Source organism: Solea solea, chromosome 14 (assembly GCF_958295425.1).
Source record: "Solea solea chromosome 14, fSolSol10.1, whole genome shotgun sequence".
Classification (NCBI taxonomy): Eukaryota; Metazoa; Chordata; class Actinopteri; order Pleuronectiformes; family Soleidae; genus Solea; species Solea solea.
This window is the reverse complement of record NC_081147.1, coordinates 10,497,080-10,522,312: the sequence shown is the minus strand read 5'-3', so window position 1 is coordinate 10,522,312 and position 25,233 is coordinate 10,497,080. Positions and strand designations below refer to the sequence as shown.

Sequence of the window (25,233 nt, the reverse complement as noted above, 5' to 3'; positions counted from 1 at the left end):
AGTTGAAAGACAATTCACTCTACCACTGAGCACTGTTGCCCCAGTAAAGCAAGAGCCTTATCTAAGACAGATAAGAGCAGGCACGGTATGATATGACTGGTGACTTTTGATATGACTCTCTAAATAAATCTAACTTTCTCTGAATAATATTTTTATTTGTTGGATGTGTACACTCTTGAATTATTAATGAGTAAATAAAACTCAAATGTATTAAAACGTCGAGGATAATAGGATAAAAATACTGAAGATTTATTTTACTGAAAGATATACTACATTATTTAGTGAAGAACAACAATAACTAAGAGCTTGCTGGTATTTTGTAACTGCAGTTGTTTGAGGTTTTTAATGTTATAAAGTTGCACCTTGCTGGAGTCCCAGTCCTGGGTCCTGGTCTGTGTCTTCATGAGTTCATATGTTTGTTCCATTCGGCCCACCTCAGGCTTCGGGAAGCCTGGAACCACATTATGGAGCTGGAAACCAAATAGCTGCAGCCAGCTACCAATATCTGTACACACAAACACAGAGAATTGCATAGAGGGAGAATGTTACAATCTAATGTTCATACCTGGAAGCAAAGAAAAAGTCACAAGGCCACAGAAACAACACCTTGTACAGGAAATCAAACAATATTTGAGCATAATACAGAGCAGAGGCGGCGTGGACGGTGTTTCCTGCACAAATAGATTCTGTCTGTAACAAACAACATTGGTGCAGGGAAACGTGACAGGTCAAACGAATGTTCCATTAACCAGAAGGACAGACACCTCCGCCTACATCCTACATTCATCCTCTGCCTCTGTGATTCCATCTCTGTCTCTTGCTTTGCCTGAGTTTCTTTTTGTCTCTGGGGGGAAACAATATGTTCTTGACAGACAGAGGGAATGAAACATAACAAGCCGGCGTTAAAAAAAACAAGATGATCACAGACATAGCTGTCCTTTGAGGTGCCAGTACATTGTGTCTGTCACATCTCTTTGTCTTTGCTACACAACTTACCTGTGGTTAGCTATGGGCCCCGTTCACTCACTCTTTGTGGCAGATGTTTGGTGTGCATGTGTGTTTGTGTGGGAGTAGATGAGAGAAACATCAGCCCTGAATCTGAGCGAAAGCTGCCGTGTTTATGTCACGCTATGCTGGCGTATGTGTGAACACGTGTGACGCTCACCCGTGGTAAAGTGTGTCACCTCCTCCACCCTCCCGACTGGACAGTTGTTTTTGAAGGCGTACAAGTTGAACGGCTTCGGCTCCTTGCTCAGCTCGCCCCACAGCTCGTGATTTGGCGAAGTCCACCGGCCAGCCAACGTGTCGTAATCCCGCCTGCCCAAATGAACCAGTCGCGTGAGAGGATCATACAAGCCTCCGTGGAAGCCGATAACAAGCTGGAAGTCAGGGTTGGTGTCCTGATAAACCTCTCCGTAGGGGGTGTAGAAAATCTCTTTGACCAATCGGCCCTTGCTGGAGAAAACTGCTCTTGGACTCCCCACGCTGTCGCAGGCCACGTAGTACTCCTCTCCGCTGCTCAGCTCCATAGCAATGAGATGGCCCTGGAGGTCGTAGTACAGTGATGTGATCAGATTGCTGCTGTGGTTGTACAGGTGGCTGACCCTGGTGGGGTTTGACAGGTCGGCATAAAAGAACTGCAGCTGCTCGCCCTGGCTGCTCTTGGCGGCCACGCGCCGACCCAGGCCGTCGTAGCGGTACAACACGGTGCGCTCCGTCACTCGGTTAAAGACGCGGGTCAGCAAGCCGTTTGAGTTGTAGCCGAAGAGGTCATTGGCTCGCTGGCGGAGGAAGCCGTCGTCATCCACGCTGTACTGTAACTCGCCGAGGTGTGTGATGCGGTCTCTCTGGTCGTAACGCAGTGGGGTCAGCCTGGAATTAAGGACAGATGCAAATGTATACCACATCACTAACATGATTAGCACGCTTATAACATGTTTACTAATTCTGTAAAATACAGATTGTTCCGTATTTGAAAGATAAAAGTGTATGTCTATTTGTTCCTTTGTTCCTTATTTTTGATTATCAAATTTGTAAAATCCTCCTCCTCCTGCTGTCAGGCACTCGTGATCTGTCTGTCATTATCCAATTTACTGTGAATCCTGTGTATCGTAGCAACGGTGACGCTGTGAGATGAGGTAAAATGTTTTTTGAAGATTTAATAAAACGATTGATTGTATCGATTTTTAAACTATTTGGTTGCTAGAAACTTACAAACATAGAAATACTATTGTAAAGCAGTGAAACTGCATATTTGAATGTAAAGTGCAATACGTATACAGTATAACTGAGTTCCTTGTGTCCACCTGAAACGTGCATTTGTGTGTATGCAGGGGCAGTGCAGGGGCAGGAGGAGGTGGAGGCAGCAAGAAGCCCAAGTTATTCAGAGCAACTGCTTAAATGTTGACAATTCTGAGCAGCAGGGTTTTCAGTCACACTCCAACCTGTTAGCAGCCGTCTCGCTTTACTGGCACAATATTGTTCTTCTGAGCTAAACCATATCACTTCCTGTGCAGTGGGAATGTTACATGAGACCTAAACACTGCCGTACTGGAGAATACAGAATCATGGGGAGCTAATGGGCTTAATCAGCATCGCGTGAACTGCTTTGACAAAGGCTTGAATGTAGCGGGCAGTTGTTACACACAACAGTGTTTGAATTTCATTGACCTCATTAGTCGTCTGTTTTGATCGTTTACCTTGCACTGGTGCCGTGGCTGAGCAGGTTGATGTTCCCATTCAGGTCGTAGCTGTAGCGCCACTGAGGCCGCTCATTGACAGAGGCGCTCTGCAGCTGGCTGTCTGCATCATACTCGTACGTGTAGCGGGTCACGTTGCTGTCCACACCCACCCTGATGTCACAGGTGGTGGTGCGCCCCGCTGAGTCATACTGGATGGTCATCCAGTAAGCGATAGACTTGAGGATCTCATACTGGACCTCGACCACCTGACCATAGGAGTTAAATACCTTGGTGTGCTTCATCAGATGGGTGGTGATCACCTAGAAGACGGCAGGCAACATGGGTAAACACACACGTCAAGACAAACTGAAGTGCTGCATGAAGAGTTACGTCTGGATTCTTTTTTTATCACATGGCAGAAGCAAAAATACCTCATGAGTCTGCTGACATTTACCTATTTATTCAACAGACATTAAGCGATATTGGAGTCAAATTCAAATTCAATATTAATCATTTTTATAGCTCCATTGCAATCTCTTTAATGTCAGACAAAAATATGAGACTGTTGTTGAGTCTCATATTTTTAGACCCACCGTACAAGTGTTTGTCGTCATGACATCACTAACAACAGCATCAAAGTCTCACACATGAAAAGCTAGACTGGGAGAGACATTGACCCACCTGGTTGAGATCATAGAAAATGACGCTAAACTTCCCAAACTGCTCAACTCTTCCTGACACGTCCACGTAACGGTACAGATCGATCGGCAGAGGGGTCTCATTGATGACCGCCTGCATGCTCGTCACTCTGAAGTTGTTGTAGCTGTAGTCGAACCTGGCGTTGACCAAACCTTCCTCACTGAAGCGGAAGATCTGGCGGCTTGTCAAAGGACCTAGCCAGAGAAAAAAAACAAGGGTATTTAAGTTTGGATTACACACATTAGCCTGTGTGCACTGTTTACATAATGCTCACGCACAGAGCACTTACAGTTGGCCATTGGGCCACCCCTACCAGCCTGCCTAATTAATTCAAATCAAGGACTAATTCAACATCATTAACAGAGACACATGCAGTGCAGTCTGTTCAATCTTAACTATTCCCACACCTCTGTGGCATTTCCAATGGTGACCTTTATTATGGAGACATAATGAAATCTAAAAACAATAGCAATGATAGGCCAAACTGCTCCTTAATGTCAGAACATCAACATTAACAACACCATTCATCACCTCTGCTGCTAGCTGCTGCAGCTCGCCCCCCATTTGGAAAGAGGCCTGCTAATGAAACACCATTACGGTGCTATTTGAGATGACTCTGATTGCAGTTAAAATGACTGAGTGTCTGGCTTTGGAGACTGTAGAGAGCTGGATCAGCATTACATCTTCTATTTTTATTTCCTGTGGAATGTTGATTCCAGACCTGGCCTAATGGGAAAATAGCAAAAGTAGCGACAGTGCAGAGATTTTCTACAGCCCCAGGGAAGTTGCAGTGTGTCCGTCTCGCTTCCCTAGCTGTCAATTCCCCAAGCTGTCATCTTTTCCCTCTTCGTCTCTGTTCCTTTTTTCCATTGTTTATGTTTCTGTATCCCTGTCTCTCCATTTTTTGGACCCTTACTTTTCCTTGTCTCATCTCAAGGCACAATTACCACTATCTCTCCTCTCTCCATGGCTCATTTTGTTCTGCTGAAATAAGATCAGTTAAAGGAAGGTGAGAGTCTATTCATTGTGAGGGCAAAGCGATAACACACGCATGCGCACACACACACACACACACACACACACACACAGCCGTGACATCTGATCACGGTGAGCCAATCATAAAGTTATGTGAAGTACATCAGCAGCAGAGATGAAAGTGCTCTCAACCACCATGGAAAGACTGTAACTCGAAGCAATTGGTTATATGTACTTAACAGTGAGTCCCAGAGATCATTCGCTTAGTGGATTAAACTTTAATCATTTCTGAATCAAAAGTGTCTGATGAACCCTGAAGAAAACCTGAATGTGCTGCAATGGGTTAAATTGCCATACAAATAAAGGCTTTTTAACTTTTCAAAACAAGAGTGCCTTGATTTTCAACTCTTTGTTTTGTGTGTGTGTGTATCTTTTTTTTTTCCTCTTAACATCAAATAACTAAATAATACCTTTCTCTTTTCTTTCTTACCACACTTTATTAGAGATCATGTTTTGTTTGGCGACTAAAACTCTTCCTATTTGCATTCAAACATTCTTTAAATCAAGAGAAGGGAAATATCATTTACGAGGATTATTTATGTTTGAAACTATTAAAGTGAGAATAAATATTAAATACAGATGTGTGTCAGTTTTGGGGGTAAAGTTACGGAACAAACTCATTGATTACAATTTTGGGCTTCAAAAAAAGTTTGAAATGTAAAATAATTCCAGCTTACAATGCAAAGGGAAGTTTAGTACTATAATTCTAAGTGCATTGTTTTATGTATTTTCTCTATAATCTGATTTTCTTGTTTTATGGTTTTTCGTAGTGTTGTACAGGATAAGCCATGTGCTTCAGCCTATTCCTTTTTCAGTTATTGTCATAATTGTGTTAAATGATTTCACTTTATGTTCACTTTTTATACAAATGTAACCGAAATAAAAATAAAAATAATATCATTAATTCAGTACTTTATGACTCACCAACTAATATTCAGAATCACAAGTAAAACAACTGTGAGTCATAATCATTTCCAGTCTCACAAAGACATGTACATGGAAACAATAGAAAAGTGACCAGCAAGCAAAAACCCCGTAGGCTGCTATACTTCTCTAACCATACAGACGCTGAACTGTCCATATCTCTACTTGTTTACTTTATCAGGCAGTATGGTTACGGATATGAGGACGATATGATGCAGCTCAGAAGCCTGTGGGGTGGTCTTGTACTTAGCTGCGGTAAACCACAATCTCTTTCAGTTGAACACGCTCGGCCTAATGTCACACTGAACAGTGTCTCTGCGTCACATGAAATAGCACCAAGGCTGCCTCAAAGCCCGACTAGAGTTTGACAGCACTCAACAAATCTGGCTTAAGATGTATGATGGCGCAGACTCGACACAGTCCAAACGCTTTGAGTCATACCCGTAAAACGATCTCGTGCTCAGAAAGATCCTTTTAAATCATCCGTTCAAAGATGACTCATTGCACATAGTAAATATTTTAAACGTGGGGCTGTTTGTCCCTTAACTGCCTGTGGCGTGAGTGAGCGCGTGCACGTACCCGTCTGTCTGTAGCGTATGGAACTTATGAAGCCGTTATGGGTGAGATGAATGGTCTTGACGGTGCCAGAGGCCTCGTCATAAGTGAAGGTCACCAGGGTGGAGTCATAAACCACCTCAGAGAGCCGCGCTGCTGGTGTATACCTGAAAAGAAACAACAACAAAAACCAGAGTGGAATGAACAATTTATTGCACAAGTGATAAATGAGTTAGCTGCGACTGAAATCCTGACTAAAGTGTTAACATGCACAGCTCCAGACACATTACATCTGCAGTGTGCGTACACATGTTATACCTCATGAATAATACAAAAACACCTTGGGCTGTTGCATCATCTTTAAACATTTCATCAAAAAGAGAGCAGCAGATGCTGTGGCCGTTTATTATTGCAGTGTTCCTCTCGAGCCAGCGAGTGTTAAAACATGTTAAATGCCAGAACACTGCTCACATCAGTCGTCCCGCTCTCATCCAAACGAGATCAGCGCTGTCTGACATAGCGTGATGATAAAAAATGTTGACCTTTAATCTGTGTCCCCCATTAGTCCAATCAGGACAATTTGTAAAGGACAGCTGGGCGTGTCTGGCACACTTTGGTGTCAGCTAGATTTGGTCTAACGGGGCCGTTACACTTCTGAGATTAGCCGCTAATTAGTGCACCTTCATTAAACTAAACTGTGTTATGTTTTCGTGTGTGAGACTTTGGTGCCAAGAAGCGTCATTGCCTCCAGCTTCACCGGAGCTTCACCGGAGTCAAAGCAGCGGTGTTAGCAATGTCACCTCTGCCACACTGCATTGCCTCCCTAAATGAAGTGTTGTGTTCCCGTGTTCGCTGTCATACCTGTAGATGACACTGCGTCCTGTTCCCAAGTACTGAATTCTCATCAGCCGCCCATCCAGGGTGTAGTCCTGCACGAAAGAGGCCTGGCTGTCGGGAGGCATGTAAATATTCCTGTAGTAACCAATGGACAGGAGAGACTGCAGGGTGTGTTTCACCATGCTGGGCATCGTCACGGCAACCAGGCGGTCTGTTTGGTCGTATTCAAAGACGTAGCGGCGCTGGCTATGCAGGAGCAGCATGATGGACTGAAAGAACACAGACAGACACACGGCTGAGTTAAAAGTCTGCAGCTATGTGGGTTGATAAGCTTCTCTTTCCTCTTTTGTATTCTTGTGTTTCAATGTCATTTCATGAAAAAAATCGAAAAGAAAAGAAAGAAAAGAAGAGGCAGCCTTGGTGCTAGCTTGAGGTGTTCAGCTTTTATTGGCTTCTTTTATTCAAACAAACTTTATAAATGTGTCTGTGCAGCTGTAGCTATTGGACCAGTCGGAACTAAAGTTAAGTATAAGGTCAAAAAAAAAAAATGGTTTCATATTTAACTGTACAGTAGATGATTAAATTTTGAATACCACACGCAGGTATAATTCAGTCCTGGATGCTTCTCTAATATAAGCTCATTTTATTCTCCTGTTACTAAATATATTCCAGACTGAAGAGCATTTCATTACATTTTTTAATGAATTCAAGCACGGAAATTATGACTTCTAGTAGCTTTCAGCTTTGTCGCACACTTAAATGAACATTATCTTTTGTTCTTTGGCCTATTACTAAACAAAAAATCATAGATACTGTGCATTTTCTAACCGCTTTACACTTTTTCTTAACCAATTTACTGTTAAATACCCATTTTTAAATCCGTTTTTAAATCAGTTTGTTGAACTTGTTATATAATACGTTGTGTCAGAACAAACATCTCCATTTTTAATGTCTGTACAATTAGAAAACCCAGAACTTCAAAAAGAAACCAAAAATGGATTGTCTCAAAAGAGGAAGATGTTAGACCTGTGGGTGATAGTGTGTGAATAATTTTAATGTACTATCAACTGTTCAAACGTTCTGCGTTACTTTTGGTTTCATATAACTGCAATAACCTGTGAAGTGGCAAACAAAAGAAGAGCTTTTCCTCGATCAGCGAAGACAAAAACAAACTAAAAGTGTTGAACAATGTCAGTATTATACCGTAAGAACCTGTCAATCACATCATCATGAACATGTTCTTACTCGGTCTGCGTATGTGTAGCTCCAGATCTTTCCATTGACCCAGGCTCTGGACACCACCCTGTCATTCTCATACTCCAGCCGTTCAGACCACTCTCCTCTGTGAATGGATGACAACAGTCCTCCACCAGAGTAGCTGATATTGACTTCAGTGTATTTGCTGCTGGGAGACCACACTACAGGCCGCCCAAGTTGGTCATACTGGATATGGAGGGTGAACTTCCTGTGGTCATCGTAGATCTTTCCTACTCTAGTGCTCTGATCAAAGTCAATAGACAGCAGGTTCCTGTTGTGTGCCTGGAAGGGAAAAACAGTCAAATGTCAGCTTGTGCTTGTGCTGTCTTGTAATCACCATAAATTCTAAATAAGGCCACAGACATGCAAATATAAATGGAGTGGCATGAAAAGACAGGCAGAGATTTCATTAGTTTAGATAAATTAATTGTGACATTTAGAGCGAGCCAGGTCTGCATAATAACAAGAAATTTCGGCATGGCCTAATTAATTAGTCCACACCAGATAAAACATCTTATTCTTCTGAAATATTCTGTTTCTCTGACACGCACTGTGTGCTGTGAGTGAGTGAGAAAAGAAAGAAGTGTTGCAGTCAGTGTGTGATTTGAGGAAACAACAGCTAACAGCAACATCATTAATCATCATTAAAACATATAACATGTTGTGTAACTGCTGCACAATTTGACTCATAGGATAGATGAAGGCACAATACACTTAAAAGTGACATTTATTTGTCAGGTTTGTTTCTTAAAGGTCGGTTTCCGCAAACACGTCCTTAACCAATTTGACCTGTTAAAGGTGGTTTCAATGATTTTTGGATTTCCACTTCACTTTCCACTTTTTTTTATTCTGTTGTGGGTGCATGGTGTCTTTTGTTTACCACTCGATCTAGAGGTCTATTTTCTATATTTGTATTATTATTATTATTATATATGTTGGAGTCAGATGGTAGCATTTTTCAAACGTTTTACCCTGAGCCTGCGTTCATAAGTGCTGTAGTTAGTCTTGCTCTGCTCTTTCCTCTGCCGCCACTCTATCAGGCTGGGGGCGTGGTCTCCTGGCAGGCTGATGTTACAGCGGCTGGCTGTGGGACTGAGTCCTCCTCCGACGCCTCCGGGGAGGAGGGGCTCCGTGCTGAGTGACAGCTCCATCCCGTTGGCCAGTGACACAAGAAACGACCCGTCAGCGCTGACTCTGTATGAGCTCTGAGCGTGGTCTGGAGGGGGGGGGTGGGGGGGTCGAGCACAATGTCAGGGGTGGGTTAATGCACCTTCAGAGATGTACAAACACATACACACCCACCAAGGTGCACGAAACCACACACTCACACAAGGACGCAAATATGCAACAGCCGATGAAAAAAGTGTGAAAGCAAACATCAGCCACCATCTCTCAAAAACAGCCTTGAGAAACATCAGGTACAGACACGAAACGACACCAGTGCAATGAATACATGTCTGGCTTTTTGTACAGTATGTTTTGTTTGGATTAATTGCATAAATCTCTGTGCTGAGTGATGACCCCCAACCCCCCCCCCCCAACCTCAACATTACTTCCTGCAACACCTTTAGAAAATGTAATCTGTTCAAAAATGCAGAGACGGACACAGAAAGTGAGAGAGACAGCTAGACAGACAGAAATGAGAAAGCAAGAAAGAGAAAGAGAGAGAAACAGACAGGAATGAGAAGGCAAGAAAGAGAAAGAGAGAGAAACAGACAGGAATGAGAAGGCAAGAAAGAGAAAGAGAGAGAAAGACAGAGAGAGAGAGAGAGAGAGAGAGAGAAAAGCACGGCTACAGAGGGGCGGTTGATACCAACAGTTTTTCACACATTGCAAGATTGCAAAGGTTTCTCTGTTCTTCTTTCATTTCAATCACTACACAAAACGTCAAAGTGAAATCTGTTTTCCATTTATGCCTTTTTCATTTGTGAAATGTAATTATTAATAAAAAAAAGAAATGGCACAAAATAACTATAAAAATATAGTTTAATCATAAAATTTAACACAGCTAATAAACTGGATATTAACTTATATTACCTTCACCACTGTAAAAGCTCTTCCTATACTCGTGGTTATTGTTGCCTCTGAGGCAAGAAAAGACCATATAGAGGGTCATTTCAACTGTTCCCTGGCAGCGCTGTCATACTGTGGCACTGTGTACATGCGTGCAAGGGTATTTATGTGTGTTGAAGCTGCTTTTCTCTCCCTGCAGTCCTGTCATTGTGACAACTGCTAGAAAGCAATTAAAGGGATGACATGAGAAGAAACTGCTCCCACGAGCGGCTTCTCCACTCCACTCTCATTTTCTCCTCCTCTCATCTCTGCCCTCTTTTCCATTTTTTCATGTGGTCATTTAAAATTTTCCACAAGGCCGTCTGATCCGTCTCCCCCTTTGTGAATAAATAAGAAATAAACAAGTAAAACGGCACTTTTGATTTGCTGCCAGTTATCCTGCTTATGTATAAGAGGGCACATCAGACGTATATATGTGAATTATTTATCGAAATTCGATGAAACCTTTTTTTTTTTTTTCCAAAGCTGTAAATCTCCTGCATGTACATCCAGTACAGCCGGGAAAAGTAAAATACAGGCCGGAGCGTCCGACCCGACCAGAATGACAGTCCCGTTATTGCAGTTTGTCAGTCATAAATGTTTAAATATCACTATAACCTTACAATCTGCCCTTCTTTATACATCTGTGTGTTGCCTCCGGTTTAGCCCCCCCAGATGAGTCATAAACTGCTATGCTGCATGTTTGTGGTAAGGTAGTGGGGGGCAGAGGCACTGTGGTAAGGCTGTAATCTGTCATTAATAGTGTGATTGTTCCTAATGACTTTTGTGGCAGACGAATGCCCCATGATGCTCTACCTTGTCTGAAGGTGTAGATGGTGTCACTGGCAGAAAGGTTGGTGCTGGTGATGAAGTTCTCGCGGTTAGATGCCTCAACCTCCACCCGAGACCAGCGCTCCAGGTTGCCGTGGAAACCACTCACGTCACCCGTGGGGAGGGTGATGTTGGTCACACGGCCCTCGCTGTTGTACCTTGGAGAACAAACACAGGGACGATGATATAGCAGCACACAAACACACAGTTAACTGTCACTCCCGGACAAATAAATTCAGCACGCACGCACACACACACACACACACACACACGCACACTTATTATCACTTTGTTTTCCCCTCTTACACAAACATCAACACAACTGTCAACTGTGATTTATAAGTGTAATTATCCAGCTGTGGAATTTGACTCAGAGACTAGGTAGTGGTGAATAATTCAGACAGATGTGTACTTGTGTGTGTACTATGTGTGCAACACTAAATGTCTGTGATCAAAGTGTTGCAGAAGCCTCTTTTAGCATATCAGTCAGCAAAAACCTAAAAAAGTATCACCTCTGCAGCAGAGGGGATACTGTTGTTACCACCAGATGGCACTGACATGTCATACCCCATTCACATTCATACACATGCACATACAGTACATGTAATCCCATATCCACACGGACGCTCAGAGGCAATTAACAGCGCTCAGATCAAAGCTAGAGAAGAACAGAAAGGTAGAAAATACAAATAAACAGACGCACAATAAGGAGAGACGAAAAAAACACAACGACCAACTCACTCATAAACAGTGGTCCAACTGTTCTCATCACTCTTGGTTGCTAGGAGACCTGTGTTGCCATGGTAAGTGATGTGGGCGATGTCATGGCCTTGGGCTGACACCTTCCTCAGTGTTCCACTGTTGCTAAGAGACAGCCAGTACACCTGTCCGCCAGGTAGCGCCAGCCAGAGAGGCACTCCATGGGCGTCTCTCCTCACCTGGAGCCCATGGCCGTTGCGGCACGTCAGCCCAGACAGCTGACCGTCTGTGCCGTAAGAGAAGTTGTACAGGTGGTGGCCAGTGATCAGGTGTTTGGTGAACATGTGCGAGCCGTTCTGTCACAGGAAGAAAGAGAAAGTGATCAGAATTGAGTCGGAACTACTATTAATAATCCTGTAACTAAGTCGCTCCTACTTCTTCGTCATTACATCATCATGTCTTACTTTTTTCTTTGGTCGTGCTTGGCTCTGAATTCAACCTTCACAAATGACTTGATAGCACTAAGTCTCCTGATTCAGAAGACTGAGGGTTGGGTTTGGATTTATGGCTCTGCATGTCTACATGCGGAGGAACACATGCCGATGTGTCCCTGGGCAAGACACTTAACCCCACATAGCTCCTGGCGGCTGTGCGTGCAGCGTGAGAATAGGAATGATAGACATGTCAAAGACAAAGTGCTGCATATAGGAGCGTGTGATGACACTGTGTGAATGACAAAACTGTCGAATAAATGACTTTGTTGCAGTCATCAAAAACCAGAAAAGCACTATAAAGCCATATATAATATACCATTTTCCAAAAGCATTTTAGGATCTCGTGTCACTTTAACTGCTATTGATTTAAAGAAATGGCTCAGGCTCGTGACACCAGCTCAAAGAGTTTTCAACATATAAGGCACTTATATTTCCTTTATTATATAATTAAATCGCACAATTGGCTTTAGTTGTTAATATGAAACTGTTAACATTCACATACCAATGTCACGACTGTCATATTAATGCAGTAAAAAAAAAATTATTTGACGCACATTCCAAGTTACCCTATTTATTCTTTACACTAAATGACTCTCTAATATTATCAGTAAGTCGATATAAGTGTGTTTGTCAGTTTGTTAATTCAGTGCTCAGTATTACACCAGGCACTAACTAGTCATAAATATTTATTAACCACTCATCTATAAACAGGCGGGCCAGCTCAACTTGCTTTAACTTGGTAAATCTTTAGAAACCACTGTGAAAAGCTGATCTTATGAACTGCACGATATCTCAAGTATATCGTGTCACTAATGTTCAGCATTATTTTGACCTAAAGTGAGATAATTTACTCACTGGCTGATATTCAACATGCAAATACAGACTTTGTAGACAAAGCTTAGACACTGTGTACCTGGCTGAAGAGATAGAGCTCCTGGTCCAGTGGGGAGCTGATCTCCACGAGTCCGGTTGGGTTGGGCTGAGGCTGGTTGAGGCTGACAGCTCTGATCCGGATGTTTCCCAGATCAGCAATATACAATGTTCCGTTGGGGGCGACGGCCAGAGAGGAGGGGGCTTTGAGTCGAGCATCGCGGGCGTAGCCTCCATCTCCTGATAACACAAAAGCAGACATTATTTCAGTGATGGCAGACACTTCATCAACAAAGCAGCACGAGTGAAGACACCCTGACACGTCATTCTTTAGAATAAAAGAGAGAGGTCACGACAAGAACACACAGGCTTTGCAGAGTATGGAGATCCCATGGTGCTGCAGTGTTTATCAGTTTAGTCCAGGACTTGGACTTGTTGGGATACTGTAGCTTTCTGATGGAGTAGATATAACCACCTTGATAGTGACCTCAGCCTTATCAGACAGTGGTAGTGGGTGATTGAATGCATTCAGATGTCTTTGGTAGCGCAGCAGGATAACAGGCGAGTGAAGCCCTTTAGATGCTGTCAGCAGTAGGCCCCGGGCCTCTGATGGGTCTGTGCAGACAGCAGGATGGCAGTTTATTTCCTGACAGCATGCACTCTCTGTGCGCGCGTGTTGTTTTTTTTAGTACGGGTGTGTGCACACCGTCGTGTCTGTTTGTGTTTGCGGGAGTGAGCTCGCACATGCACGTATGTATGCATGTTCAAAGCTGCTGTGTGAGTGTTTATGGCGAAGGGATGGAAACGGAAAGCCTCTGAAGAGAGTAATCATCTGTTAACAGCAAGACATGATTGAAAATATGCAAAGTACAACACAAGAAAAAGGAATGGTGGTTACAGCCCATTGGCGTGTGGCTGGCAAGAGACACTTTGCTCCATTTTCAACCGGAAAAAGGATTTTTTGAGCAGAATTAAATGATAGAATCACTCCCTCTGACACTTACAATGAAAGCATGGGCTAAATGTCAAAAGAACATCTGCTTATTTGTTTGGTCCTTTCCTTCTTCCCTTTATAACTCTTCAGGTGCCCCTGCCATGATACACCAGCCAGTTAAAACATTCGCTGGCCAGATGAGAGCTCTTCTTTCGCCAGCTGTTAAATGAATGGACTTGAAAGATGTTCTCTCCATGCTGTTCCCACTTAGACATTTAGCTGGAAGTTTTTTATTATTATTTTTTGCCAAGAGAGAACATCGGTATGAAGAAAAATACACCTGCTAATACAAATGCATGTTACACTTTCACAAAGTGAAATTCCATTCATCAACAATTGTGATTATTGTTATTATTACCCAGCCACGATTTACAAAAATGTCATTATTATTCTTTTTCAAGGAGAGTCAAAATAGCCCTGCTTAGAGATCAAACCTCCATCGTATTTAAATAATTCAGACAGAATGAAAGGAGAAGGAAACTGAGCAGGAAAAAGAGAGACACTTTTCCTCAAGCACTGCTAATAAAATCATTGGCCAGCAGGGACTCACAGGCAGGAAGCTTTTATCACTTAACATACAACACACTGACTATTTCAATTCATGTAAAGCTTTTAAAACGTTTCTAGTTTGCTGCCTTCAAATATACATCAGAGCCAGGCCAAGTGCGATTTCATCTAAAATAATTATCACAGAATTGCATTACATGTTATTTCAGGACTGTAATCCTAACACACCCAATCTCATAACATACACATTACATAATCCTGCGTGGTGAGATACGTGTGTGTGTTTGTCCTGCATGACCCACCAGAGAAGCAGTCACAGTTGGGGTCTATCTTACAGTCACAGTCCGTGGGGGCGCCAGAAATAACAGAGATCTCCCCATTGGTCGACACCTGTGGAGCGTGGAAACACACACACACACACACACACACACACACGCACAGCATCCTTTGTTACCTCTAATATCTTCAACAAAAGAAAGAGAAGACTCTAAACCTGCACTTTAAACAGAATTATTTGGCAGCATTATATATTTAATATATAAACAAAGTAAAATAACAACAATGTGCTCTGCTGTTAATCAACCAAAAAACAATACATAAATAAATAAGATGACATCTTTCATGGCATTTCTTTTTTAATCATAGCAACAACAAAGGAGACGTTATCATCAGTGTGATCCAGCTTTTGTTTTAAAAGACTCATCTCTGCAACATTAAGTCCAGCTTTCTAAGCAAATTTCACTGAATGTCCTGAATTTATTATGAACAATACATTTTCATTCATTTTCAATTAATGAGATGTTTTTTTATATAAGCTAATATATATATATATATATATATATATATATAAGTATATATATATATATGTATATTTTGCTGAGGGTTTGCTGAAGTTAAATTATAATAGGATTTCTGTAATTTGAATACGCTGCTTATTAATGTCTTCGGTTACATGAGGTGATTGAGACCACACTGATGTATGAGAGACAGATTCAAAACCCTTGGTTAGTCTTTAGTGTTTTTCAAATAACAATGAATGGAAACATAGAGCCATTGGTAGGTGAAAACACAGCTGTTAGGAGAACACGTTATTCTACAGACTGAGCCAAATTCAAGGTTGGCTCCAACAGAAAGCTATTGTGTTCATTCCTTGCCAGTAAGAAGCCAATCAGAGCCTGGTGTAATTCATAACATAGATAAGGATGGAGCTGAGAGCAGATTATTCCAGAGAGAGTTTGCAGTATAAATGAATTCATCAATAATTAAATTATTATATCATTTGATTAAATAAAAAAAAAACTATATATGGGGATTTTGAAGTTTACTGACATTGTTACGTGGTTTTACACAGTCTTTGAGGCAACGGCATAAAATAAAATTACACATACAGATAACAATTGTCTACTTAGTCAACTTTCCTGACTAAAGAATGTATTTCTGTGAACATCCTCCAACATTTGAAAGAGCTGCAAAGGAGTTTTGACCCTGAAGTTCACAATGAGGCCAATGATAAGCAGAACATGTCCACACATTCAAGGATGGAAAGGAACACAGAATACAGAATGAAATTTAAAATAATCTCCGGCTTTTTTTTTTGATGATATCAACCAGATTCAAGTCTTGTGATTTGTTTTAATAAATGCAGCACCGAAAGCAACTCTTCGCAGTTTGCCCTTAACTCGGAATAGTCACGACTAATATGAAATTTAATGTCTGTGATTTTAATGCACCTCAGAGCTCCAGTACCATGCATATTCAACAGCCACCCCTGCCTCTGCAAGAATAAAACTCAAATTCAACACATATTGGTTATGCAAGTGTGATGTTTGATGTTATGGCCAAATGTTCTGGGTTTGTGTGGCAGACGGGCGTGCCTGGACCACGACAACAGACAGGCAGCAGCGATGCCAAAGCATCGCCTGTATACTTATTGCAGCCAAGGCACGTTCACATTTAATAGGGCTTATAATGCTGAACAAATAGACATGCTGGCTGAACTGTACAAAGTGCAGCTGATGTCAGTCATTTACGATGAAATGTTGTGGTTAATTTGTGACATTCTTTATCATTTTCAAAATAAACTGTCAGTCTCTACCTGTGCGTGGCTTGTTTGTCTTACAAGTGACACAATGTTCTGCATTTAATTTAGTTTCTTTTATATATATATATATATATATATATATATATATATGTATATATATATATATATATATGTATATATATATACAATGTGTCAAATTGTATCAACCAATCCGGTTATTGTACGTGTTGACTGCACATCAGAAAGCACTGAAGAAAATCTGCAACACATCATTAATTTCATTTTACGGCCCAGTGTTACAAAATGGTTTCACTGACTCTCAAAGGAGAACTTCCACTTGCTGCTGAGCACTTTCATAAATTGGAACTTTCATAAATAACTTAAGTGCTACTCTGCAGCAGGAGATTTCGCTTCTAGTTTGACTTTCTGTGTGAGTGATTCTGAGTTACTTGCCAAATATAGGCCCAGGAATATCAAACATAATATAGGTGTGACAAATACACTCAAACTAAACAGTATTTTCATCTCCTTATCCAACATGGCTTCCCAGTCACCGCATGAAAAAAAGCATTGAAGACATTTTCTTGTTATTTTATGTCTCCGTTTGCCTCCACATGGGCTCAGCGTGGGTTTCCTGACCACAAAGGGGCTATTGATTGAAAGCAGCAGGCAGTGTTTTTGTGTTGCAGGTGCCCAAAATGCCACCAGCCTGTGGTAGCATGCTGTTAGCTAATGGAGCTAATGGGCAAAACAATGCAAAAAAGATTTTTGAATTCATTTCTGGATGCATTGGAAATGTGTCCAGTGACTTGAGAAAGACCGCACTATAAAAACAAACATACATACTACTGCTAAATCAAAAAAAGGTGACATCACTGGTTCTCAGAAGAAGTAGAAACACAATTTCTAAGACTTTTCTAAACTAACTAGGTTTAAATAACATATTTTAAAACGAGAGCAGAGGATGTTGGGCAGAGATAACTTTACAGAGTATAGGTTGATAGTTTGCCAGGGTATTTATCTGAGAATACAGCTGAAGAAATGAAATGAAATGAAATGAAGCAAAAATGGAAACCGGCAGAAAGAGGTCAAGGCTGCAGCTGCATTAGCCTTGCAAAAGGATACGGCCGGAGGGAAACGTCCAGCGACCGCGCTGCTCAGAGCAAACAGTGACTGGTGGTGCCTTTGATCAAATTGCTCTCCAATGCCAAAAGCTACTGAATCATTCTGCGGCCATGAATTTCAGCGTGGACCGTTTTTACTGAACGCCGTTGCTGATGCCAACCCGGAGGGAGCCAGTGTGTGCCTTCTTCAAGAGCTCCAAGATAGATTGGGAAAAACAACTAAGTACAGCGAGGCCAAGAGGGCAGATGACCAGCGAGGGATTTTTCATGTAACGATGCTTTTGGTAGACAGAGTAATAGCTTAAGGAGAGGGCAGTGACACACGGTAACAAGCAGATAATTAACCTTGTTTTTTTTATTGGTTGAAAAGTTATCCAGTCCACTGTCATCCTCATAGTATTTATTGTCTTGGCGGAGCTAACTTGCTAATTCAGTGATCACAGAGTTTGCCATGGCTGCAATCATTTCAGAATCAGTACTAGGAGCCTCCTAATGAATAACCACTTTCTTTCATGTCTTTTGCTCTCTGCAGACAATACCATCTGGCTGCTTATCATTTTTTTATAGAGTGGGTGCTACAAGGACAGAAACTTGGCAAAGGAAACTTCATCATCTTGCCTGCTTGTATTATACACTGTGTCAGAGCCAAATATCATCTCCCAGTGGTCAGTACAGAGGGCATGATAAAGAGTATGAAGCTTGTGATACTGTCAGAGTTTTGTGTGGAAAATGACTGCAAAACTTTTGTATGCTAGTCGCGACAAACGCATTTAAATTTAAGCTTGTTGCACTGACATTTCTAATGTATGATAAGCAATATGTTTAACATTCATTTGGAAACCAAATAATAAAAAGTTAGTTTGAACAAAGTTGTTCTGTGTAGATACACAAGCAGGGATTGTTTATTTTCGCAGTCTTCCTGGCAGCATGAACATAGAGGCTGGAGAGAACTGAGAGAAGGATGAAGGCAGCCAGAGGCAGAGTGGTCCTGGAAGAAAATCTGCTCCAGAGTACACATGACCTGAGGCTGGGGCGATGGCTCACCTTTCAGCATGACAGTGACTTGAAGCATACAGCCAAGACAATTCTGTAATGGCTTTGGGACAAGTCTCTGGCTGTCCTTGAGAGGCCCAGCCAAAGCCCAGACTTAAACCCCAGAGAGACCTGGAGACATGGCAGTTAAGACACTTTCCAACCAACATGACAGAGTTTGAGAGGATCTGCCAAAAAGAACGGACTACACTGCCCAAATCCTGGTGTTCGAAGTAAACACTTTCCCAAGGAGGCTCAACTGTATAATTGTTGCCAGAGGAGCTTCTACAAAGTATTGATCTAAATAAGTTTTCACTTTAAAAACGAGAGGCAAAAGCAATTGTATTCATTTTAATTTTAACATACAGAACAAACAAGTGTGCAATAAGCGAAGGAGTCACTGAAAGACAGTTGTGCTTCACAGCGCTCCTGAGCACAGCTTACAACCGAACGATTGTGGGACACATGGTGCTGCAGCAAGTGGGAGGGAACATTTGTGTCATTAGACCAGAAGGACTATTGGTGTCATTTAACCTGGAAATTAGACCAATCAGCGAGCTTGTGTAGACCCCTTCTGTTCAGACAGATTTACATCTAACAGGTTGGGCCATTTGCAATCATTCCTCTAAATTGAGCCAGGTTTGACATGAAACCTGGCAAGAGTTTTCATGAACACGCTGGATGTACGACACTGATGTGCAGAGGTCTGTTAATGTCAGGACAGGGTTCAGAGGCTCCCAAATTCTGTTTATGTTTCGGTGTTTTGGTCTGTTGTTCCATCCACAACCAACTACCCAGTGATGCAGCTTGTAGTGTAGACACATGGGTTTCCAGAAGAGTTAAAACAAAAAAAAAAACACACCAAGCTGCAGCTGTAAGGTCGGAAATGCCTAAGGTTACAGAAGGCCCCTCAAAAAAAACCCACTTCTCAACCAGAGGAGAAGCAACACGAGGGTCTGCAGTGGAAATGTGGTTTAAAAATTTAGATGGCTGAAAGACAAATACCGGTGTGGATAATATTCTTCGGAACAAGCATCAAACTCCAACCCCCTCGCTCACATAGTTGTTGCCTCATCATGTGATCTGCTGCTTTCACTCTGCTGCTCTGCCTATTTAACCACATTAACATTTCATATGGATGTTCTTTAAATATATGTGTGTATGGGTTGGTGCATAAACACAGCGATACACAACGTAAAATCGATCTGAAATATCCAGCAAGACTGTCCAATATTTTGAATTTGGGTATAGCAGTACCTGTTTTGAACACTAATGGCCCCAGTTTTATGTATATTACATATTACTCCGTTAACTTAATCTTCTTTATCAGACAAAACATGGGTTCCATTTTTGGTTGTATGCATTAAATCCACTATTTTCAGCATCACAAGCTAATAGTAACTGCAATGTGTGTGTGTGTGTGTGTGTGGTGTTAGTGAGAGTGACCTGCTGGATGCGGTTGATGCGTCGCTCGTCAGTCTCTGCAATGAACAGTGTGCCCTGGTGGGACAGGGCGATGGCTTTGGCAGCCTCCAGGGTGGCGCGTACTGCCGCCCGGCTCACCAGGTGGTGGTCGATACCTGGAACCTGGCAGTGGATGGGACGTCCTGCCACAATGCGCACTTGAAGACTTTCTGACACCTATGGTAAAACACAGTCCTGAATTAGCTTTGCAATATAGAAGGAGAATGTCGGCGGTTAAAAGAGATCCAGCTCTAGTGATTATTTCTGACAGTTTGAAGGTTTGTTGATGCCATGCATCAAACTGTAGGAGCCCCGCTCCTGTCTCAGCGAATTAATTTTCTCAACATACACACTAAAAAAAGGTAATTCATTAATTCTGGAGAAAACATTTGTGTCATGAGCAAATCCTGAGTAACAAAGCATGCTATTCTCTAACACAAGCTACTCTTTTACGCTTTTTAATGCAGCCTGACTGCAACTACAGCCTTATCCACACAGAAACAGAACTTTCTCTACACAATTGTTTTCTTTGTCATATTTAATAAGGTTTTCCGTTCACAAAATGTCGTCATTCACCCGAAACAAGTCTAAACAACACAAAAAAATGATGGCGACAATCGCAAATGCAACTGCAAGAGAGGTAAGGCTATGACATCATCATTTTCCCAAAGTAATATATTGGTTGTATTCCCAAAAACGCAAGGGTGGTGTTTTGAGATTTTCCCACTCTGGGACCAAAAATAGCATTTAAGTGCTCCCAAAACGCCGGTTCCATGTGGATAAAAAGCCGATGCGATAAAAAAGAGATTCTCCTGAACTCTTTTCATAAGTACAGCCCCTAAAGTGACAGAATGACGTCATTGCTTTTTCTTCCCCTGCTGCATATTGTGCCAGTGTCTCTTAAAATCAGCATAACCTTGAATAGAAAACAGGCCGAGAGTTAATTTGCATGCATGTGTGACTATACATTACCTGCAAAACGATGTTGTTGTCCAGGATATAAAGAGAATTGTCCAGTGGGTTAATGGCCAGGTCTGTTGGCCACTCTAGACGTACCTGTGGAATGACATGTACATGCACCACACACAAAACACAGTAACTCTAATGAGAAAATAGCATTGGCCACAACAGTCAGTTACAACTGATACAAATAATATCTCCTTAATAACATAGCATTAGGCCTCCTGACCCTCACTGCTCATGCAAAGGTCAGCAGCGGGCAGGGAGCCTTCCCTGGGTTTATTCAAGACTCGCACCGTCTCTCCTCGGCAATGGTCCAAATGTCAGCCAATAACCATGATCACCGCTGGCTCAAATAACACATGCTGCCCGCTGACGCTGTGGGGGTCAAAGACAGACAGCACTACACCGCTGCACAGCTACACCACCACATCAATGTCTGCCTCACACATAAACACTCACACCGGGATCTGCGTCCACTTTAGAGACGAAGCGCTGCGTCTGTGGGATCAGTGAGGTGATTGATGACTCCGAGAATGGATTGGTAAATAAATGGATCATGTTAAATTGCCACTGACATGTCCAATTATAGGCTCTGTCAAATGAGAGAGTGGAGGGTTCACTCAGAGATCCTATTTTAAGAGGTAGAGAGATTCATCAAAGCAGGACTCACCCTGTCCTTAGCTGAAGAGGACACACATCAAATCTGTCCAACTTTGCACTGATGTCTGGTAAAAAAAAAAAAACTTTTACAAGTTCACCTGTGCTGCACACAGTGCTGGTCCTGCTCGATATTACGTTCAGCAAACTAAAATATTGTACAGCTAAAAACATCTAAACATCTCTCAGGTGGTTGTTGGATTTCATACTTGGCCAAACTTATGAAAAATATAATATCCTTATCCTCTTTATCCTTTATGTGTTTGTGTGGTCAGTGTGTGTGTGGCAGAAAGAGAGAGAAAGAGAACAAGAGTCCGGAGGGAATGAATGAATATACATCTCTCTCTCTCTCTCTACATATATATATATATATATATATATATATATACATACATCAATAATGAAAGAGCTTATTTGTGCACCCTTTGAATTGTGCTTGACAGGTTAATTATTCATAGGGTTGAATTCTTGAGCAGGCAGACCATTATATTTGCAAAATGAAATGACAAAAATCCCAAACAACCAACCAGGCAAACAAACAGCTCAACCACTTATTAATAACCAGTGTGTTTGGCTAACCCACTGTGGATTCCTTTCCTGTTTTGCGCTTACCTGTCACTACTTTCATAAGTTTGCCCACACCTTTCCAGAAGTGCAGCATATATCATTTGATCGCATTTAGCCTGATTTAAAAATAAAATAAAATAAGCAATACTTGATGTGACATCTGTGTGGGTGGACACCAGTGGTGAAATAATTGATTATACTGAGATCCTTCGCTAATGCTGCAATGTCACAATGGAGAAATGTGCAGTTTTTGCTTCCAGTACCTTATGAATATCCTTGAGTATGACTAAAATATAGCCTTTGTTTATATAGGACAAAAGCATTCAATGTGTAAATTGCTTCTGTTCAGATTCTATTATTAAAAATACAAAGTAGGACACATTTTAAAGATTGCTGTAGGAATAAAATACCTTAAAAATCTCACTACGGTACATCAGGATGATGTTTTTGGCCGATGAAGAGCACCATCTGTGATTTAAGCGCGGTGTATGTCACTTCACGACTCCATATGTCAGTTACTCTGTGTCATAATTAGAGTCATGGGGTGATAAGCGGAGGTCTGTGGTTACAGTGCGGTCATCTGCCATCTGCACATTTGGTTCCATGAAAGAAGGACAGCTAATACTAGGTAGCTGCTCTGTACACAGGCGAGTGCCAGAGCTGCAGATGATCCAGAAGGTGTTAAAGTAACCGCCGGCGCACTGATCCAAAACTGATATTGGATATTGTTGGGAAACTGGATTGCGTATTGGTGACAATAAGGCTAAGACATGGGGCCAATTCACTTCTACGCTATTCTAAGGATGAGAGAGAACAACAAAAACCAAAAGGGTCAATACTTTTTTAGTGGAATTTATCCCAGATTGTAAAATTCCACTTTTCTCTAAATGGATACGAAACTTATGACACATCTGGTCCTCCCAAATGTTTATTGTAGCGATGGGATAGATGCCTAGAATTGTTGACAGGCAACACAAGTGTACAGTATGTGGCCAAGAAACAAAACAAAACAGACATTGTCTTGTATTATCATTAGTAGATGATGTATTTTAGCAGTGTGTCGCAGAAGCTTGTACTATTTTCACAAATATGTTCAGAAGTGGTTTTATCCATGAATGTGAGTTTAAAGTTAATCACAATTAGAAGAATTGAGAAGAATTGAATTTAATATCAACTCAACGGACACAGCGGTTCATGCCTAGCCCTAGTTACCAAAGTTTCCCTCCAAAGCAGTTTACAGGAACAAACAGATGGAAGATGAATGGGACTGGACGTGGCCAGACATGCTGCAGTGGCCAATAACTAACAAAGAGGTGGACTGTGCAGTGACATGGGTCCCTTTAAAGAAAAATAAGACCAGTACTGGTAATTCACCTGGGCAGAACACACACACACACACACACACTATTCACATACACAGGCAATTGCATCCCGATGTGTGGGCAGAGAAACCTCTATAGAGCCAGCACTTCATCTATAATTCATTCTCTGCTCTAATAGGGCTGATATAAGTCAGCAGCGTGATCTGAAGGCTGCCTGATCAAATCTGTGCAGTGGCTGTCTTTGTGTCTTATCACACAGACACACACACACACATACCTTTACAAAGTCACAAGTTTCTATCAAAGAGAGCAGGGAATTTAGATTTACACAACGATCAGAGGGAAAGAGAGCAAGAAATAAATAATCATCAATGCGACCTTTCTTGATTTAAATAGCTGCAGACTTGTTTTTCCTCAAAACGAGGTAAGAGCAACTTCAACGCAGGTGATGAAACCTGTTTCAGAGGGAAAAACAGTGGCTCCTGCTTTGCAGCATCCACTCAAATTGCACTGCATTATTAGCTTACCTGGTTGATGTCCATGCGTGAATCACAGCTCAGCGGCTGCGTGGACATCAGTCCGTTTGAGCCAATCACAGTGGAAAGCAAACCCCTCTCATTAATCTTCTGGATGGTGGTGCCATCCACAAAGTAGACGACGCCTCTCTTATCCACCGCGATACCTGGGTGGGGGAGAGAGAGAGAGAGGGAGAGGGAGGCAGAGTGAGGTTTTGGAGAAGTCAGTGAGAGCGTGAGAGCGTGGATGCGAGAACAAAAAGGGAAAAGTTCAAAAAGAAAAGGGGGGGGAACGACAGTATGAGAGTGAGAAGAGACAAGACAAAAAGAAGTGGGAAGGAGTGAGTTAAGAGACGGTAGAAAAGTACAGTGGAGAGAGGAGAGGGCTTTGGAGAGGCATCCAACTCAGTTAGACATTCAGCTCAGCAAGCGTCTGTCTTATCAAAGGCGCTGCACCACAGAAATGTAATTATATTTCCATTCCAGAGCCCACTAAAGGGATTAGAACAATGCAACTGGAGGAAGAAGCTATTTGTCACATTAGATGCGAGCGGGGGGCTGCAGTGAACTTTTGACATTTGACGCTTGTGTAAATGTACATTGTAAGCGTGCCTCCATGAGTGTGCATAGCGTCCGTATATGTGCATGCTCTTTCCCTCTCACGAACACATGCTTCGTGAGAGGGTTTGGCTAACATACACTTGAACTGTCCTTGCTGTGAAGGCCCTGTAGTAGACAGTGAGCAGAGAGAGACCGAGAGTAAGTATTAAAGGTCAGGGCAGACAATGAATCATCTGTTATGTATGAGGAGCGACCTTCGTCTTCATCTAATCTCCATACAGAGAAAAGCCCTTTGACTCCACTCCTCAGCAATATAATTCCAAGACCAGACAACCCTCACCTCCCATACTATACGCTGCCAATCCTCCTTGATTGTTCCTTCTTAGCGTCAGTCGCAATACGCCATATTTCACCATCGCTATCTGCCATCAATGCATGTGGCTCACGACTCTGCCATTTAAAAGACATTTTGTTTATGGTTTGTCATTAAATTGCCGTGGCTTAATGATAAAACCATAAACAAAATCACACACTCCGATCAGCCACAACATT

General features: G+C 42.0%; 1 protein-coding gene across 1 annotated transcript in view; it reads right to left on the bottom strand.

Moving 5' to 3' along the window:
- tenm1 (teneurin transmembrane protein 1) overlaps nt 1-25,233 on the bottom strand; it is a 172,656-nt gene that overhangs the window by 1,656 nt on the left and 145,767 nt on the right. Inside the window, exons 23-37 of the mRNA XM_058649610.1 lie at nt 24,133-24,287; nt 21,069-21,152; nt 20,079-20,273; nt 14,738-14,825; nt 12,978-13,174; nt 11,613-11,926; nt 10,857-11,029; nt 8,960-9,204; nt 7,977-8,270; nt 6,756-7,000; nt 5,919-6,061; nt 3,363-3,574; nt 2,700-3,001; nt 1,166-1,872; nt 363-505 (exon numbers count right to left, since the gene is read on the bottom strand). Coding sequence (XP_058505593.1) covers nt 363-505; nt 1,166-1,872; nt 2,700-3,001; nt 3,363-3,574; nt 5,919-6,061; nt 6,756-7,000; nt 7,977-8,270; nt 8,960-9,204; nt 10,857-11,029; nt 11,613-11,926; nt 12,978-13,174; nt 14,738-14,825; nt 20,079-20,273; nt 21,069-21,152; nt 24,133-24,287 — 3,497 coding nt within the window. The remainder of the gene's footprint in view (nt 1-362; nt 506-1,165; nt 1,873-2,699; nt 3,002-3,362; nt 3,575-5,918; nt 6,062-6,755; nt 7,001-7,976; nt 8,271-8,959; nt 9,205-10,856; nt 11,030-11,612; nt 11,927-12,977; nt 13,175-14,737; nt 14,826-20,078; nt 20,274-21,068; nt 21,153-24,132; nt 24,288-25,233) is intronic.